At 46.6% G+C, this 17,451-nt stretch overlaps 1 protein-coding gene across 1 annotated transcript in view; it reads right to left on the minus strand.

The window, feature by feature from the left end:
* jp (junctophilin) overlaps window positions 1-17,238 on the minus strand; it is a 95,895-nt gene extending 78,657 nt beyond the window's left edge. The window contains exon 1 of the mRNA XM_037427467.2: window positions 16,727-17,238. Coding sequence (XP_037283364.1) covers window positions 16,727-17,105 — 379 coding nt within the window. The 5' untranslated portion in view covers window positions 17,106-17,238. The remainder of the gene's footprint in view (window positions 1-16,726) is intronic.
* Window positions 17,239-17,451: the final 213 nt, after the last annotated feature.

The raw sequence follows: 17,451 nt of genomic DNA on the forward strand, positions 1-17,451 counted from the left end.
AATTTATTGAATGACTGAATAATTGATTGATTCATTGATTGACCGGTCGATGGATTGAAAGCATCGCTTTCACGCACTTCGAAATTTAACTAGGTATTCGCTGACAGACATAACGAAACGATTTCGTTTGCTTACTGTATGTAAATCACAAGCTCGAATATCGGTGGAAGCCAAACGCACCATCTATGCATGAAGCCTGTTTTACACATTCAGGTACAATTATAGTTGTTCCATACTGCTCATATTTCCCTTCTCTACTTTATACTCCTTTTCTGTAAATTTATTAGATGAAATCGTGGGAAGTTTCCTGTCTTTTCTGCTTTATTCTATAAGGCTTGTGTAGAACGTTTACCTGAATTCCTTTCTTTATGAAGTCAAACCGAAGAATTCTACTAAAATTAAACGAAATAAACAGACATTTATGGGGGAGCATGCTTGAAGGTGTCAGACACCCAATTTTCTACCATAGTTCGTGTTATGTAGGTTGATCCTCGCACGTTCACAAACACGCTGGCAAACGTTTACCGCATTTAGTCGTGTTGTTAATTTACAATCGAATCGAACGATTGAGTGGCCTGAGAGTCGGGCCGCTCACTGGTGCGCTCGGAAGCCGTGACGTAACGAGCTGCTCGCTGGGCGAGCGGCTATACGGTCTGCATACCGGAGGATGATCGTGTTCCGTGGTCAGCAGCGCTTGCAATGGAGCTTTTAAATGCGAATGCATATCTTAGTCGGGCTATTTCAGGCATCCGGCGTTGTCTGCGGTGTCCGCGCACTGGCAGGTATTATCTCTTCCCTCTCACTCCCTCTCCCATATCAACAGCTGCGGGCGCGCACGCTTATCTTCGCCTTTAGCAACCGGAGCATGTGGTGCGAGAGTGTAGGAGAGGGTAGGTGCAGTGCATCGCCGCTCCTTCTCTCACCGTTCGCTCTCACGCCTCCCTATGCACCACTCTCTCGTCCGCTCGCGCCTCACTTTCGACCATTCGCTGGCTGGAGGCCTCTCAAAAACATCTGGAAATGTGTGCTCGAGACGCCGCTGTGCAACGCCAACGCCGAGCCGAAAACACTGGCGCCATACTCTACCGCCCGCTCGCTCCTCACTCATGACCGTTCGCTGCCTGGGCGCCTCTCAAGGCGATGGCAGAAGTCGGTGAAGGCGAATGTCTGACGGCAACGCCACCCTCTCTTGGCGCAAGAAATGAATTCGCCTTCCCTCACGATTCCCTTTGGAGACGTGGGGCATTTTTTTCTGTGTTGTTCAACTTTGGACTGGAACTAAATGACTTGTAGCAAATGCAAAACAATGCCACCATGTCACCCATGCAGCGCTGGTACTTGCAGCAAATAATTTTTGTCAATCTGTCTCAGGTCCAAAAGTGTCCTCTCAATGCGCAACGCATATGTCATTCGCCACAATGAATAAATATTTATTGAAACTCCTCGCAAGCCGTGCCATGGTCATGCGTTACACTTGATAGCATTTGGTTACGGTAAAAGACCGCGACGGAGTTCGAGCAAACATTCGACCAAAATTTATATCATGAGTAACCCTAGCGTCGCAGTGACATGCCTTTCAATGCGGTAATGTTTACATATATCGCATGCAATAACCGATGGAAAAGCAACAGTCCCTATGCGTAGAATCGTTACGACCACTTATTTTACCAATTACACTGAGCAAAGTAACACTGTCTTGAGAGTGCAGCGTCGAAAGACCCCGTATCTCAAGCTCACTTGTCAACCTAGCACGCTTGCAATAAAGCTGCTTATCATTGCGGAAGGCTGTCTGCAACGTCTGCCACACACCGAGGTCATTGGAATTTGGGTTCGCCCTGTCTTCGACGCTTTCGTCGTCGCTTGAACTGGTGGTTATTGGGCCGGAAGTCGAAATGCGCAGCGTACATGACGTCGTCGCCACTTCCGCTGCACGATGACTCACATGCTGCCCCAATCGTGAAGTGATGATGGGGCCGACGACATGGCGATGTTACCGTTAACACGCCACAACACACCGACACACGCGGCAAGCAACATTCGCAACACAGTAAACACACTGACCGTTTGTGGTGGGTGTTAGGTAACAGACGACAACACCCCTCCTTCCGGCGTGTGACGTCACGCCCGCCATGGCAAAATGGCGGTCAGCGGTGGTTGATTGATTTATATGCGGGGTTTAACGTCCCAAAACCATCATATGATTATGAGGGACGCCGTAGTGGAGGGCTCCCGAAATTTCGACGACCTGGGGTTCTTTAACGTGCACCCAAATCTGAGCACACGGGCATACGATATTTCCGCCTCCATCGGAAATGCAGCCGCCGCAGTCGGGATTCGATCCCGTGACCTGCGGGTCAGCAGCCGAGTACCTTAGCCACTAGACCACCACGGCGGGGCGCGGTCAGCGGTGGTGGGCGGAGTTTACAGCCGATGACTTCTACGGCTTATTGTGGACAGGAGTAATATTTTACAGTCCAGTTTTCACACGTGTACAAGTATATTTTACACTCTACTTTCGTTTTTCGCCAAAACCGTCAATTATTGGGTGGCCGTGTCATGATCCCTTTTAAACCACTATGCGCGTGGACCCAGCTTGGGAGAGAAAGAGTGGAAGATCATTGAAAGTCTCTTAAGCCTCGCCACTGAGTAAAGTGACAGTAAATACTGCCCTTAGTCAAGCACTTTAAATTACAAATATTTTTACGCAATTTAAAGATACGTGCGCCATGTTGAAATCTCATCTTGAACGCATATTAGCTTGACCTAAACGAGGGTGAGAACTGGCGGTACAAACGAGATCATACCCATCACGGGGCTGACTCAGCAGTGACGACTCGGACATAAATTCACAATGCCCAGAATGCACAGAAGTGTACTGCTTCCTTGCAAACATGCTCTGGCAATGTCCCGCGTTACCTCAGGGACCTCTCACAAAGTGTCCGACTGGGAAGAGGCACTCAGCACCACCTAAAGGCAGTCCAGAGGGCCCAAGAACTGGCTGAACACCACCACGTTCCCGCCCCTAGCAGCTGGTAGGATGTCCGTTGTGGACACCCTGGTCGCTTAAACTCCTCAGAACCTTTTAATAATGTTCTTGGCTGACTGATACGTCAATGGTGTTAAGTGCGCCACTCTGAAGACTTAGTGGTTGACGAAACGAACGTGCGAAATTTTAGTAGGGACAGCCTCTTCGTACACTACATTTGTCGGTGGTACGGTTGATTCCGTGTGTGGATGCTACAAGTCTGAAAGATAAGGAAGAAAGAAGAAAAGTCACAAATAGCAAATAGACAAAAACAAAGAAGCGAGAGGGGCTTGCGCGCCTTCGGCGTGTTCCACGGGTTTTGCGCAACGCGTGCTCGCTGTGGTCTGGGCCAAGTGAGATTGCGAGATAAGGAGCGGGAATAACATCTGGTCACAGCGCCACCCCACCCCGTTTTCACACTCTTGGGGATGTCATGCGGCGGAGAGTTGAGTGGAGGAAACAATTAGTCTCGTTGCAGATATGATATTGCGCCACCGATGCAATATCAGTAATCGCGTGGCATGCAGCCACGTGCACAGAACAACTGATGTCAACCCTTATAGTTAGCGCATCATGCAAGAGAGTCGCCCACACGGTCTTTCCGTTGCAGTGACGATAATTTAAGTAGGAGCAGTAGAATAAATGGGACGCGATAAAGACGTCATGTCGTCACCCTAGGAGTATATACCACGTACGCAACGGACTACGTAGTGCTATATAACCCCGCTTTGACGTTCACTATTTCACGCGCCTGTCTGCGAGGCGCGATTAACTGCTAAGGCGTTGGTGCTGCAATTTCATATGTGCAGCCACACTTCTTTGTTATTGTATTTCTGCTCGAAACACAGACCCAAAAGCATGACTAATGCGTCGAGGGGCTATTGGCTAAAGTTGCCAACTGCAACTTGAAATCACGCTACAGTTAAATTGTGAATCACTATAAACTGGTAAATTATACTCTAAAAATTCTATAATGTCACTCATTTCGCAATCATATTTTCATTACAGGACTAAAAAAATCAAGGCCAAAGGTTCCGTTTTGAACTTAGCGCAGAAATCACCACGCGTGACGTCCCGGATTTCAGCGTACATTTTTGCGCATTTTCGTGACATGAACGGAAATAAACTTCCTAGAACTTAGTATCATATTTATATCATCATCGCAGGAACAATCTACTTCATTTTCACCGATTAAGAACTGCCTATATATCCTACTAGATCGTCGTAAAAATTTATGATGTGACGACGATTGGTTCCGCGACTCCAATGTGACCCACCAGCATTTTTCTTTTTCGGAATTACGTCGCTTACAAGGCACTTGCCAGCGGCAAGCATGGTGATATTTGTATTGTGAAAGTAAAGAGTAATAATACTGGAAATATTATTTTCTTCTTTAGTGTTACCTTAACTGGGCGACAGGGAGCTTCACGCCATGTTTATTTTCAATCATAAGTCTGTTACAGATATGATCATTATACACCCTGCTGTAGTTTTCCCGAATAATTGCACCGATGCTCACCGTCCCACGTGGCGGTTGTTATGAAAGGTAGTCAAGGTGTCCGGAAAATGGCTGCATATGCAGCAGCTTCAAACGGTGGAAATGTACACTCTAGAAATTGCACTTACACATCAGCGCACATTCGAATCATGAACATATTTGGCCCTCATTCTCGCAAGTCTGTGTGAACGCCTTCGACTATCTATAGTGCCACTGGTATGCGTCAGGGTATCGACTGATTGTTTTATTCTTTCCTTCATTTTTTCAGTCTCTCTTACTTTTATACTCCTCTTTCCCATTCTCTCAGCGTAGAGTAGCCACGCGTAGTCTGGTTAACTTGTCCTGACTTCTCTCTTGTTTTCTTTCTTTCTTCCTTACTTTCCGTAAATCATGATAAGATCTGCTTTAGTATTATCGCCTTAGCTTATCTCTTCATCTGTAAAATTCTCATGAATAAGAGTAAAAGTTTAGAGGAGGCAGTCGAAAAACCCACAGCGCCTGATATGTCACAACATGGCTCCTGGCTCGTAAGTCTAGCTTTTTCTGTAAACTTTATTAAAGCCAACAAAGGTTCTGAAAAATCTATCCCAACTAACCAAATCATCGATACCCTAACGTCTTAAAGATAAAAGAGAATTCTTTATGATAAAAGTGGACAAGCGAAAACCGGAAGTCCCCAAACGTCTTTAACGTTCCCTAGTTGTGAGTGTATACTATAAAAACAAGACGTGTATCAGCTTTCCACGAACGTGAGCTACCCTCAAACCTCAATGCTAACACAGAGCAATAATCGTTGGCGCTTGGAAAGCAAACGCGGAAATCATAACGACCCTATGTTCTCGGTCGGTCCTAACTGCAACAGCCCAGAATTTTCCCGGGACAGAAATGCTGCAAGGCCTCAAAAAAGAAACACAAGTAAAAAACGTACAATCTGTCGATTTAGCTTTGTGCTTGTACTTTTTTGGATTGATAATATGTGCTCTCGTATACGTCAAGAATCAAAACTGTAATCTCCTGTGCTGCAGCTATTGAAACGACACTGCGGGTCAACCAGGGTCAGCCAAGGTACGAAGCTTTTGTAGTGACGTTACGCTTTCGCTTTACTTCTTGTGATTTGTTCTACACTATCAGTTTTTTTTCCCTATACAAACGAGGTCAACGGTGGTATACAAAACTTATAAAAACGATTTTTAAATGAAAGACGGTGATCTCTCAAATCGAAAAGTACAAAGAAAATAAATGAAAAACTTCCTGTGGAACACCTGTGCTGAAAAGGCCCAAATTTAGAACTTGTAGTTAGGCCGCAATCAAACAACACGAACTAAAAAGAAGTTCAGTGACAATAATAAAACTCAGAAACATAGAGAGGTTTCAGTTTTTAAGTTATTGCTACACATCAGCCGCAATCACATTGAATCACAAAGAGTGATACGTTCAATTTTCTCGCGCTAATAGGGGTGTTAGACAAGAAAAAAACTTACTAAAGACATGAATGGAAGTTTTGATGTAAAAAATTCAAAAGTGATATTTATATGACAGAAAAGAGAAAAAAACATATAATAGACATCAAATAACCAGCCTGACACACCCATAAAATATGCCAGTGAGCAAGGTGAAAAAATCCGCCAGGCCTACGCGGAACGCGCAGCACAGTCACAGCGAAAGTTCGAAGAGCGGCCTTTCAGACCTTTTCTGAACAATCTTTCGGTAAATACTACAAGAACGCTTGCTCGGTACCCACTAAGTCATAAATAATCATAATTTCTGGGTAGTAGACCAGCATTGGCTATGCTATCCTTCGTCATTCTTCAGAGAAGCATGGTATGCGCTACACAATGGTAAGAAACTGTGTGTCAACTTTTCATGCAGCAGCTGACGACGATGAAGGATCAGGCCTGAACTGGGTATGCGCCACACTTAATAGTTGACCAAGAACAAGCTTTTGTAATCGGTTGGAGCATTCGACGACCCACTTGTTACGTAATTCACAATGTATGACCCCAGGTTGTTCCTTCGATGTTCTAAAACAGTTTATTACTCATATTACCACAATTCCTTTCCCGACACCAAGCCTGCCTAAGGCAACTTAGCTAGTGAGTTCTAAGCACCGGCGCGGCTCAATTGTAGAATACTGGCACGCAGGAGACACACGTTCAAATTGCACTGTGTCCTTGGTGTTTTATTTACTTATTATTTTACTCTTATATCACACGATAGTTGTTATGGAAACTGGTATGCCGTGGCCTTGGCAGCGGCAGTGGCGGCGCACAGCTATGACACCGTACGTGACCCCTGCTGTGATCTCATAACAACTTTCGGTTTTTAAAAAATCAACTGGGCCAAACCAATTCTTCCTCAGCGGTGTAAAGAGTGCATCAGGGAGTATCTTTTTTTTTCTCTTTGCGCGCCGCTTCATGCTTATTTGGGCTTCACTGAGAAAGATGAATGAGCGGAACTAGCCAGTGGTAGTTTAAATTGCCAAGTCCTTATTTTTACTCGTGAATAGTGTTTAGAGAGAGGTTAATATATCGAGGCGAGTCTGCTTTGTTAGTATTTTCATATAATGTCGGAGACCACCAAACATACTTGTTACGTCAGAACATACAAATGGGGGGTTACGCTTTCGGGCGATCAACTTTTTCGCCGTCTCTGTTTGTTGAATTCATTTGATTTTTACAAAGAAACAAATGTTAAAACGCGGTACGTCAAAACGAAACAAATGAGTTAAAATGAAAAATGCGCGGGTGGGGGGAGACTCAAAGGGATTAATTGATTGATTTGTGGAGTTTAACGTCCCAAAACTACGCTGTGATTATGAAAGACGCCATAGTGGAGGGCTCCGGAAATTTCGACCACCTGGGGTTCATTAACGTGCACCCAAATCTGAGCCCACGGGCCTACGACATTTCCGCCTCCATCGGAAATGCGGCCACCGCAGCCGGGATTCTATTCCGTGGCCTGCGGGTCAGCAGCCGAGTATACCTTAGCCACTAGACCACCGCGGCAGGCCTCAAAAGAATTAAAAGAATGAGACTGCTTTCATTCACTCTGAATTGAATGACTGTGTTGTACTGATGTTCTTTTTTTACATATTTAGCGAGTGCTTCCTTCGCTTTACTATGCCCTCATATGAAGGCGGGTATTGTAGAGGTCAGGGAGTTGTAATCAAAATAAATCTCCTTTGGGTTTAACGTTCGAAATTCACGACACCTGGGGTTTGGGTTTAACGTTGGAAATTTCGACCACCTTGTCGTATTTAGATATGTTACTTCGAGCATGCACCTTTTACTTTCCACTTTCTAATAACTTAAATGGCATTGGCTCCAAGATAATTCATACAGCCCAACATGAATCTTTATTTCAAGTAACAGTAGAAACTATATTTGCTGAATGATGCTAAAGTACGTCAAAGAACTAACATACGTTAAAGTGAATGGCTAATGCTTAATGTGTTGTCGCATAACAACACGATTGCGCCGTCTTCAGCGCTACCGGGAACCAACAAACATGAACTCTCAAATCTGCTGGCCACAAATAAAAAAACATCTAGGTAAGATCAAAAGATAGAAGGTTTGATGTCAATAAATAATGTGCAACTTAAATAAAAGTTCACCAGAAGAAAAGACGGAGCTAAAGTTCAAGACGCGAAATTAATTATTTCGTTTAGATAAACACCAACGCATTCGTGGTTGAAATATTTGACAGTGATCTTTTTTAACAATAAATGAACAGTCACGTATTAGCACATATTCGTATAACACACGAGGACTGTGTCTAGAGCACGAAATAGTATTGGTTTAAAGAGAGAGAGAGGAGGGATGGCAAAACTGTAAAAAGGGCGACCCTTCGAAGCGTGCTTTTTCGCACTAAAGGTAAGATTAAGAAGAAGCCCAACGCACCAGTCCTCAGGACAGCATTGTCGTTCGGCGATATAGCCACCGAGTCTGAAGAGCTTCAGAAGAAGCTCGCAGTTGAAGTATGCAGAAGGCAGGTTCGAATGTCGGCCATGTCAGCCTAAATTTCACGGGGGCAAATACAAATGACAAGAACACCCACGTAATTAGATCTAAGTGTTCGTTAAGAAAGCCCGGTTGGTTAATGTTAATGCGGAGTTCTCTCTTCGCAATCACAGCGTAGATATTGGCGCGTAAAACTACAGAATTTCATGTTTCATATTTATTAGCCACCCCCAACTTGGTATACCATCGATACTTGCGCATGCAGGGGAGTTCTAACCTTGAAAATGTCCTTAATGGCTTTTAGGAGGTAGAGTACAAAAAAGCGTGTGTTACTCAAAGTCCGACACACCCTGCAGCAAACCTCCAGACATCACCGATTTTGTCTTTTACGGCACACTAACGTAATGCGTGACAGTGCCACAGAAGGTAAAAATCAAGGCGTATAAGCGCCGATCCCTGCCGTCATCTCCATCCGCTTCGTGACCGATCGGTTCTTCATTTCCGTTGCGTGCCTCTGTCGCGCGCGCCTCACCTAACTTTCTCCGCTTTCCTTGCCAAGGTCAAGAACACGAGTTCTGACCGTGGTACTCGAGAGGCAGCCCGTTGACAAATCACCGCCGGCTCTCTCGAAGCGACGGCAATGACGCCGCATTAGCGTCGAAGAGAGAACGACGCTACGCGAAATGGGGTCATTTTTCGTGCTCTACTTTTGAGCCGGAATCTTCTTGTCTCTCGGTGGCAGAACACGCCTAAATAAGGCTGGCGACAGGCCTCTCGGCTTCTGACACAGGTCCTCGTGGACCTATGCAATCATCGAGCAATCGTTCACGTACCTTGCCGTACGATGCGTTCTGGGATAGCGATTCCTCTTCCCTTTCCTTTTTTTCGAAGCAGAACGGGAGAGGGAGCTCTAGCTCGTTTGTCATTGTCAGAGGCAGCATCCCACGGAGAGTACATGCCAAAACTGCCTCGCACGTTCTCACGGCCGCCTCCTCCGAATCGGTGCGCTGGCCATGATTTCCTGTTTCAGTCAATGCCCCAATTTCCTGACTCAGGCCGCAAAAGAGGAAAAGAAAACAGCTGGGCGAAAGGCTTGGGTGAAAAAAAAAAACTCAGGTGGAAGTATCGAGCGAATGAGCATTTTCCGACAAAAATAAACTATCGAGCGCACTAACACGGCACCGACAAAGGGCTGCCCGCTACTCTTGTGCTTCCCTCTGGTCGTTTTACTCGCTCCGGTGTCAGGAAGATACTACTAAAAGCTTTATTTCTCTCTCTCTCTCTCTCTCTCTCTCTCTGTGTGTGTGTGTGTGTGTGTGTGTGTGTGAGAGAGATAGAGAGAGAGATAGAGAGATGGATAGAGAGATAGATAGAGAGATAGATAGAGAGATAGAGAGTGAGTGAGTGAGTGAGTGTGAGTGTGAGTGTGTGTGTGTGTGTGTGTGTGTGTGTGTGTGTGTGTGTGTGTGTGTGTGTGTGTGTGTGTGTGTGTGTGTGTGTGTGTGTGTGTGTGTGCGCGCGCGTGTTTTTGCTGGGAGATTTCAAGATGTGTCTTTCTCTTTCTCACTTGCTTGTACAGCTGCATCCGATATCATTCTCTTTTATTACGTCTCGAACTTTACCTCATTCATCGATGTGCTAAAGCCATGGTGGTTGATCGGTTAAAGTGCTGCGCTGCTCGGCACGATGTCGTTGGCTTAACTCTCGTTGGCTGCATTTTGGCAGAGGGGAAACCATATACCACTCGTTTGCTTGATGCCCGCTAAAAACCTTCAGGTGGCTAAAATTAACCTGCATTCCTCGCTATGGGATGCCTAAGCTTGATATCGTGGTTTCAACGCGAAATTTTTACTCGCTGTGCTCAGCTTTTTTTTTTCAGACTTTAGGTGTGTTTTTCAGTATATTTATTGCCCGATCCACAATTTGATCATACAGCAAAAATTGTCAGAATCATGTGCGTGCGAATATATACCCCTACTGTTTAGATAAAAAAAATTATTACTTCTTCATAACATAATAAACATAAAGCTAAAAGGTGATATTTCTTTTGAACTATTGGTTTTGGGACGTTAAACCCTACAAATTAATCAAATCAATATTTTAAACTATGTGTAAACAATTTAGTTAAAGGAAGTAACGTTACTCAATTCTGTCTCAACAAAAGATGAAGTCATCGGGAAAATATTTTCAACAATATGAAGCTTTTTCGGGGTGGTTTTGCAAACCGGTGAATCATCACGCTATAAAAATACTGACTAAGACATATTTTCTAACATCTATTCTACGATTTCTCATATTCTTTGGAGCAGTACATTTCACATACGTGTTATGCGTCAAAAGAAATCAGTCCTGATATCTATTTGTGTATCTTGCTTCAGTATATTGTCACAGATTTGGACGTCTTCGCGCCTCTAATCAATAGGTAGAGAGATGACAGGCCAGAATTCAATCAGATAAGGTGCAAACTGCTGTGCTTGAAATAAAGACGCAAGTATGGCATCGCAGACGTTCTTCATTGGCAGGATGAATCAAAGGGCGTCGAAGTGAATCTGAATGGCTCGCAATGTTTATCTTACAGTACATAATTTCACTGGCAGACACCGCATTCATTTTGCGACAAACAGCGTGTGCTCAGCAAAGCGTGAGGTAGACTGCATTGGTTTTTGGGTGAAGGTGCTGAAGCATGCAACTTCAAGAACCTGTCTGATCAATTGATGCAGCGTTGAACCCAGCAGCAACAACAGCTATCTCAGGGCGCATGCGTAGTAATCCCAATTCTGCACCGCCATCGGTGTGGCTTTTTCCGGCCTACACTTCTTCCGAACAAACTTGGTGTGAATCTTAGCCACCGGTGAGAGCCACCGGTGAGAGAGAGGCATGGCTTGCAGGTGAGAATATAAATTAAGTGTGCACTCAAACACTTTTTTTATATTTCTGGTGCCTCTACTGGTCTCTGACGTTCTTTTGGCAACGCGTAAGTACAGCTATTGTCCAAGCGCAATGCCAGTGGTTGCGAAGACGGTGGGTTTGCAGCACGCGGCGTCACAACCTTCCGTTTTAAGGTCAAAGCTCCTTAAAGCGGCACCCATTTGTCCCTCGTGGTAGTCGTAGTCGTAGCGTGTAACCTGTCTTACGTTTTGACCTGCAAAGTGGTGCCGGTGGGAGATTTCTTCCGTGCGTTGTTGAACAATAAAAAATTGACAGCGTGCGCGTTAACTAAAAGCCGAATTCTCCTGTCTCTCATTCCCCATTAGCAGCCATTGGAGTGTACATTGAGCACTATCTGACAAGAAAGGGTTGCTACGTTATACTCGCTGGGCGCAACCTCCTTGGTTTTAGAAAGGTTTAGCGAGCGTTGGGCCGCAGTGCCATGAATACAGTGAACTAGTATATACCATGAACTCGAGGTGGTCAAAGGTTGGAGGAAGACACGAAGTGCAAGCCGTAAGAAAGTGTGCGTGTGCCACCTCTCATTTAGTCCTTAGAATATCCGCTGGATTGCGGTGTTTCTATATGGGGAATATATCATGAAGTGATGCGAGATGGTGGTACCTGGAGTGTTGACTAGATGGACTAACGGACACACATTGATTGATTTGTGGGGCTTAACGTCCCAAAACCGCCATATGATTATTAGAGACGCCGTAGTGGAGGGCTCCGGAAATTTTGACCACCTGGGGTTCTTTAACCTGCACCCAAATCTGAGCACACGGGCCTACGACATTTCCGCCTCCATCGGAAATGCAGCCACCGCAGCCGGGGTATGAACCCACGACCTTCGGGTCAGCAGCCGAGTACCTTAGCCTGTGTGTCTGTTTCGTGCCCCGCCGCGATGGCCGTTCGTGCCCCGCCGCGGTGAACCACTGCGGCGGGGCACGAACGGACACACAGACAGATGCATGGACAGATAAACGAATGGACGGACGCAGGTGTGGAGGCATGTACGAACGCACAGATGGACTTGCGGACGCACGGACGGGCGGATGGACGCATGGACTGTCACACAGATGGACGCATGGGCGGACGGAAGATAGAACGAATGGACGGATGGATGCATCGCCCCACTCTTCATCATTCACTCCGTGGATATGCTGCCATTTTTTTTAATGCTCACCTCCCCCTTTTTTCTCTCGTTTGCTGACTTACACATATCTGCAGAGGTCGCTTAGAGCGCAAGAGTCGAAAACATATTGACGCTCTAAGAAACCTCAATAACTATAACGTTCCAAATACTATAATAGCATGGACATGCGCAATCTATTCCACACAGTGGATGCTCACACTGATGCGTAGCCTTCTTCTGCAGGTAACTGATAATCCACTGCACTCGCTCAAAAGCTGGAGTGCTTTATTTTAGGTAACTTTCTGGGACAATGACTGCCACATAAAGCGAATAGTGATCAAATGATCCAGAGACGATCAGTTTCTTAATATCGTGCTCATTTAACTCTGAACTTCTCTTCTTACTTGCGATTCAAAGACGGCAGCTTGGGCTTCTTGGTGTTTAAATGGGTATTCGAAATCCCAAATTTGTAGTAAATCTTGGTTTTCCGAGATTTATCACCTGAGATAGAATCAATCTAGCGAGCTAAGATTCATATGCAATGTGATTTGATCCGAGTTACCCCTTTTTTGCAGCCTCAATTTGAAGAACGACTATTTCGGGATCCCTGAAAAGACCGAACGTGCGATATGAAAAGAGTCGTTTTCACTTCTGAATGAAGCGAACTCTGCGGCAGTTTGCTTGCGATTAACAAAACGTAGAACATTGGCCTCGTTTATTTTAAGCCAAGCTGATACTTTGCTCTCACTCGTGGTCTTTGGCCTCGCAAGTCTATCGTACGGCTTCTGCGCGCATGTTCACTTTCATGACACAGTGAATAGATAACGAGAAAAAAAAACACTGCTATTTCTGCGTCCTTTCAGTGTACAGCTCAATGCCTACGCTTTGATACCAGCCTGGTTGAGCCATTTTGTTTTGCTGCTTTTTTAACGCACTTTCAACGCAGTTATCTTGTTCTGCTTTTTTTTTTTTTTGCGACGTGTAGGCATACAAGTGAACGTTTATTGCGGTTATTTTGAGCGTTCCAATACAAACTTGTACCATAAGTCTGGAGTGAGTAAATATGGAAAGTTTATTAAAGAACTGTCTTGTTTGTTATTTTTTGTTTGTTTTTGCAGGCGATGACCATCTCTGTTTAAATTAACTCGGTAGTGAGATTGTTTTGAAGACTGAAAAAAAGAGCTAAAATCTGAAGCAAAAAAAAAAAGCACATGGTCTCCAACACCACTCCTTGTGTCGGCTGCGTATATTGAGCATCTTGCGGGAATCGGGCGTCTTAAAATCAGTTGCAAACATTACGATAGCAATTATCTTGAGTTCGCCTGAAGAAGCTACGAGTACGTTAGGTACATTAGATACGCACGCACCCTTTTATATTTATGCACAGTGGCGGCACGAGTGACGAGCCATTGTTGTGCCGTCAAAAGCAGGGGAGGCCTTGTTTGTCGTCGTTCGTCTGTCGACAGCTCTTTCTGCGCACGTCGATAGCGAATATCGGCGCTGTAACGCAGCTCCCGAGGCTGCGTCTCGGGAGAGAAAGTTGAATGGCCATCTGAAGAGTTTAGCATTCGCTACAGACCTGACATTCTATCTACTCTAGGTGAGATGGTTAACGGTGAAAGATATTCAGTGCAATAACAAAGCAAATGAGACGTTGATACCCCCTCTTCTCAGCGGTAAGCAAAAGCTGAAACGCAGCGCTTTTCAAGGCTAGGAATTGTGGCACAGTTTAAGAAACTCTCCCTAGCGCTCTTTTTGTTGCCAAGCAGAATGACGGAGATTGAAGTAGATAAGCCTAGGTGCAGATGACCTAATCTCAATGCAAAATGAACGCCTTACATGTCTGGCATCAGTAATATACAGACGCAATACGCTGCATGATAAACCTATGCGTTCATTCACGCAAGGTTCAAGCAATGAGTTTTAACACGCATTTTGTTCAACTTGAAAACCTAACTGCTAAACTGTTAACGTTGTCGTATGTAATTACTTCAGTAGTAAACCGAGGAGTCTATTCAGAGCAGGAAGCGTTTCGAAAACGTCGAAAGGAACAGCGGGAATCTTGCTGTACGTAACGTATTTTGTCAAGTACTTACGAATAACGAACGACAAGCCAAAAGGACAGAGGTCGAAGCTAGTGCCCTCTTCTTTGTGGCTCGTTATTCGCCGTTTCGCTATACCTATGCTGTCTTCACAATAAGATGAATACCACGCGATGTTTGCTGGTGCAAATAAACCTCGAGAAGACTGCGCAACACTGTCATCAAGATAAACGTTGCCGCTGGTCCGGAAAATCTGCACACATCCACAAGACAACGATCCCACAGAATGCTGGCCCGCTGAGCTGCGTCAATATGCAATCACTATGCGCCAGTAGGGCGTACATGAGAAAAAAAAAAAGGAAATTTGACGTGAACTCCACATAACAAGCCACCCCACGTCGCATGCGCGGTACACGTCACGCGGAACGAAGCTTTCTTTTGGCTGCTTCGAACGCGCCGACTTTCTTTGTGCCGACGTTGCGGCACTGTAAATAGCGTAGCTCGGTATACACGCGACGGTAAAGGAAGCGGAGTGAAGCTTTTTACTTGATTGTTCGAGCCGAGCCGGGGCGCGCTCGGTGAACGTTGCTTCGTGTCTGGGGGCGCGGTTCGACCCGTTTTCTCCGGCCAACACACTCGGATTTTTCCAAGTGCAGGTCAAACGATCTTCCCTGCAATCTACACCATCGAGAAAAAAAAATTCGCCTTGTTGCCTTGCAGCTTCACGAGACGTGACAGCCGTTATAAAGAAAGCAAGTTTAATTCAATCTTTGCCTCCCACTTTATGGTGTTACGCCGTTTGCCGCAGTTCTCCTTGTGTCACCGTATATTGCACGCTCACTTTTTCTCATACCGGCGCATTCGAGTTGACTGGGCATTCGGAACACGTCACTCGTAACGAGCGTGACTATGGAACTGCAACTGTGGGCTTATTACATTTCTCGTTCAGTCACGCAATGTTATAATTAGGCCTTCTCGTCTCATCGTTCTTCCTCTGAGCAGTAAGCAGCGAGGGTCGGGCGAATTGCCACTGGCGCGGACCACAGTGGCAACCGCAACGTCGCACGGTCTACCTTAATGTCGTGTACGCCACTAATTTCGTGTTGTCACGCTACGCATGGTCATTCTTCTTTTGAAGCGCGCTGATGCATTTCAAGGGATGAAAATAAGAAGCCTGCGTGTCCGTACGACACCAATAAAAGGAAATCGTTCAAGATTATGAAAGTTACACGTGTTTATGAGCATAGAACGCCGTAAGTCACAAGATATTGAATAATATTCACTACCACCACGTGCAGACACCTTCGCGGTTATCACGTATTAATCAGCTCTCTAATGAGTTTATATGCAATTCCGATGCAAAAATACAGCGAACACATCCTGCTTTTGAGTGACCATTCCAGCTTTCATTTTTCAAGCACGAAAAAAACAAACATGCCTAGCGCTATTTTTACGGTAAGCAAAACGCTTCACAAATCCATTCTGGCTGGTCTGTTTCCAAGTGATGTCGAGTTAATCTGAGTGAAACCAGACCATTACATTTAGATTTCATGCAATTCGAAACACACTAACTTTGCGTTTCCGTTCACGACACTCGAAATAACCGTCAAATCTTTCAGAGCGCTGTAGCATGCTGTCGTCAACCGTTTGTTTCATCATGCTGAGGAATACGCATGCACGGAAACACACCCAAACACAAGCACACAGCACAGCATTGGTCAAATTGAGGTATATCTGGTGGCACTAATTCACTGAAATTGGCCACTCATGTTCTGTGTCGTGTTACTATTCAGGCAACGTCGAGAAAACACTAAGGTAAATTCTGGGCCTCACTCGTGGTCACGGCAGCATAGAAACTTATCTCGATTGGGTATGGGTGGAAGAAACACTCTGCCAAAGAGCACGGCCTCTATTGGGCGTGTATGTGTGCATTATAAATAGCCAGAGGCCGACTCGCGGGCTCTGCCCTCAGTGCACGTTGTGTACTGTATGGCCCTAAAGCCAGGGAGACCGAGAGGCCAGGGATGTGGCCAGCAGGGCGTCTCGGTCACCATGGTTACAGGCCGCGACGCCAGGTAAGGCCACCGGAGTTAGCGCGAGAATAGTTGACGGTGGCGCCCAAGGTCGGGGCGGACTGACCTCCGTCGGCGTACGTCTCGGACCCGTAGCCGTCCTGGAGGCCGTTGGCCCAGGTGCCCTCGTACTTGGCGCCGGAGATGAGCGACTGGCGCACGCCGTAGCGGCCCTTGAAGCCCTGCGTCCACTCGCCGCGGTAGCGCCAGCGGCCGCGCGTTTCGACGCCCAAGCCGTGGCGCTTGCCGTTTTGCCACTGACCCTCGTAGCCACTGCCTGAGGGCCACGTGTAGACGCCGGACACCTCGAAGCCGTAGTGCCATGAGCCGCAGTACTCGCCCTGGCCCTTGGGGCCCGTGCAGACGCCGTGACCGTGCGCCTTGCCGTCCTCCCAGCCGCCGCAGTAGGTGCCGCCATCGTCGAAGTCGAAGCGGCCGCCGCTCATCCTCCTCGCTCTAGCAGGGCACGGCCGTCGCCACCGGCGACATCTCCCCGGTCGCCGTCGTGCTCCCACTGGTTCGGGGTCGTTCGAAGGACAGATCGGGCGGCTTCGCAGTCTTCGCGGCCGCCCCCCCGTGCGAGACGCGCGCCGATCCCCGCTCCGCCGCGCGAGGCGCCAGCGCCTCTCTCGGAACACGCCCTCGCGCGGTTGCCCACGACGCCGAGGCCCCAGCGCCGCCGCTCGGCGCGCGCCGCCAACGCCGCTTCCCCCGACGCGGTGAGCGAGTGAGGTTTACGCTGCGCGGCAACCATGTGCAGCAGTGAAGACCCACGCAGTCTACGAATGGAAG

Source organism: Rhipicephalus microplus, chromosome X (genome assembly GCF_043290135.1).
Source record: "Rhipicephalus microplus isolate Deutch F79 chromosome X, USDA_Rmic, whole genome shotgun sequence".
Lineage (NCBI taxonomy): Eukaryota > Metazoa > Arthropoda > Arachnida > Ixodida > Ixodidae > Rhipicephalus > Rhipicephalus microplus.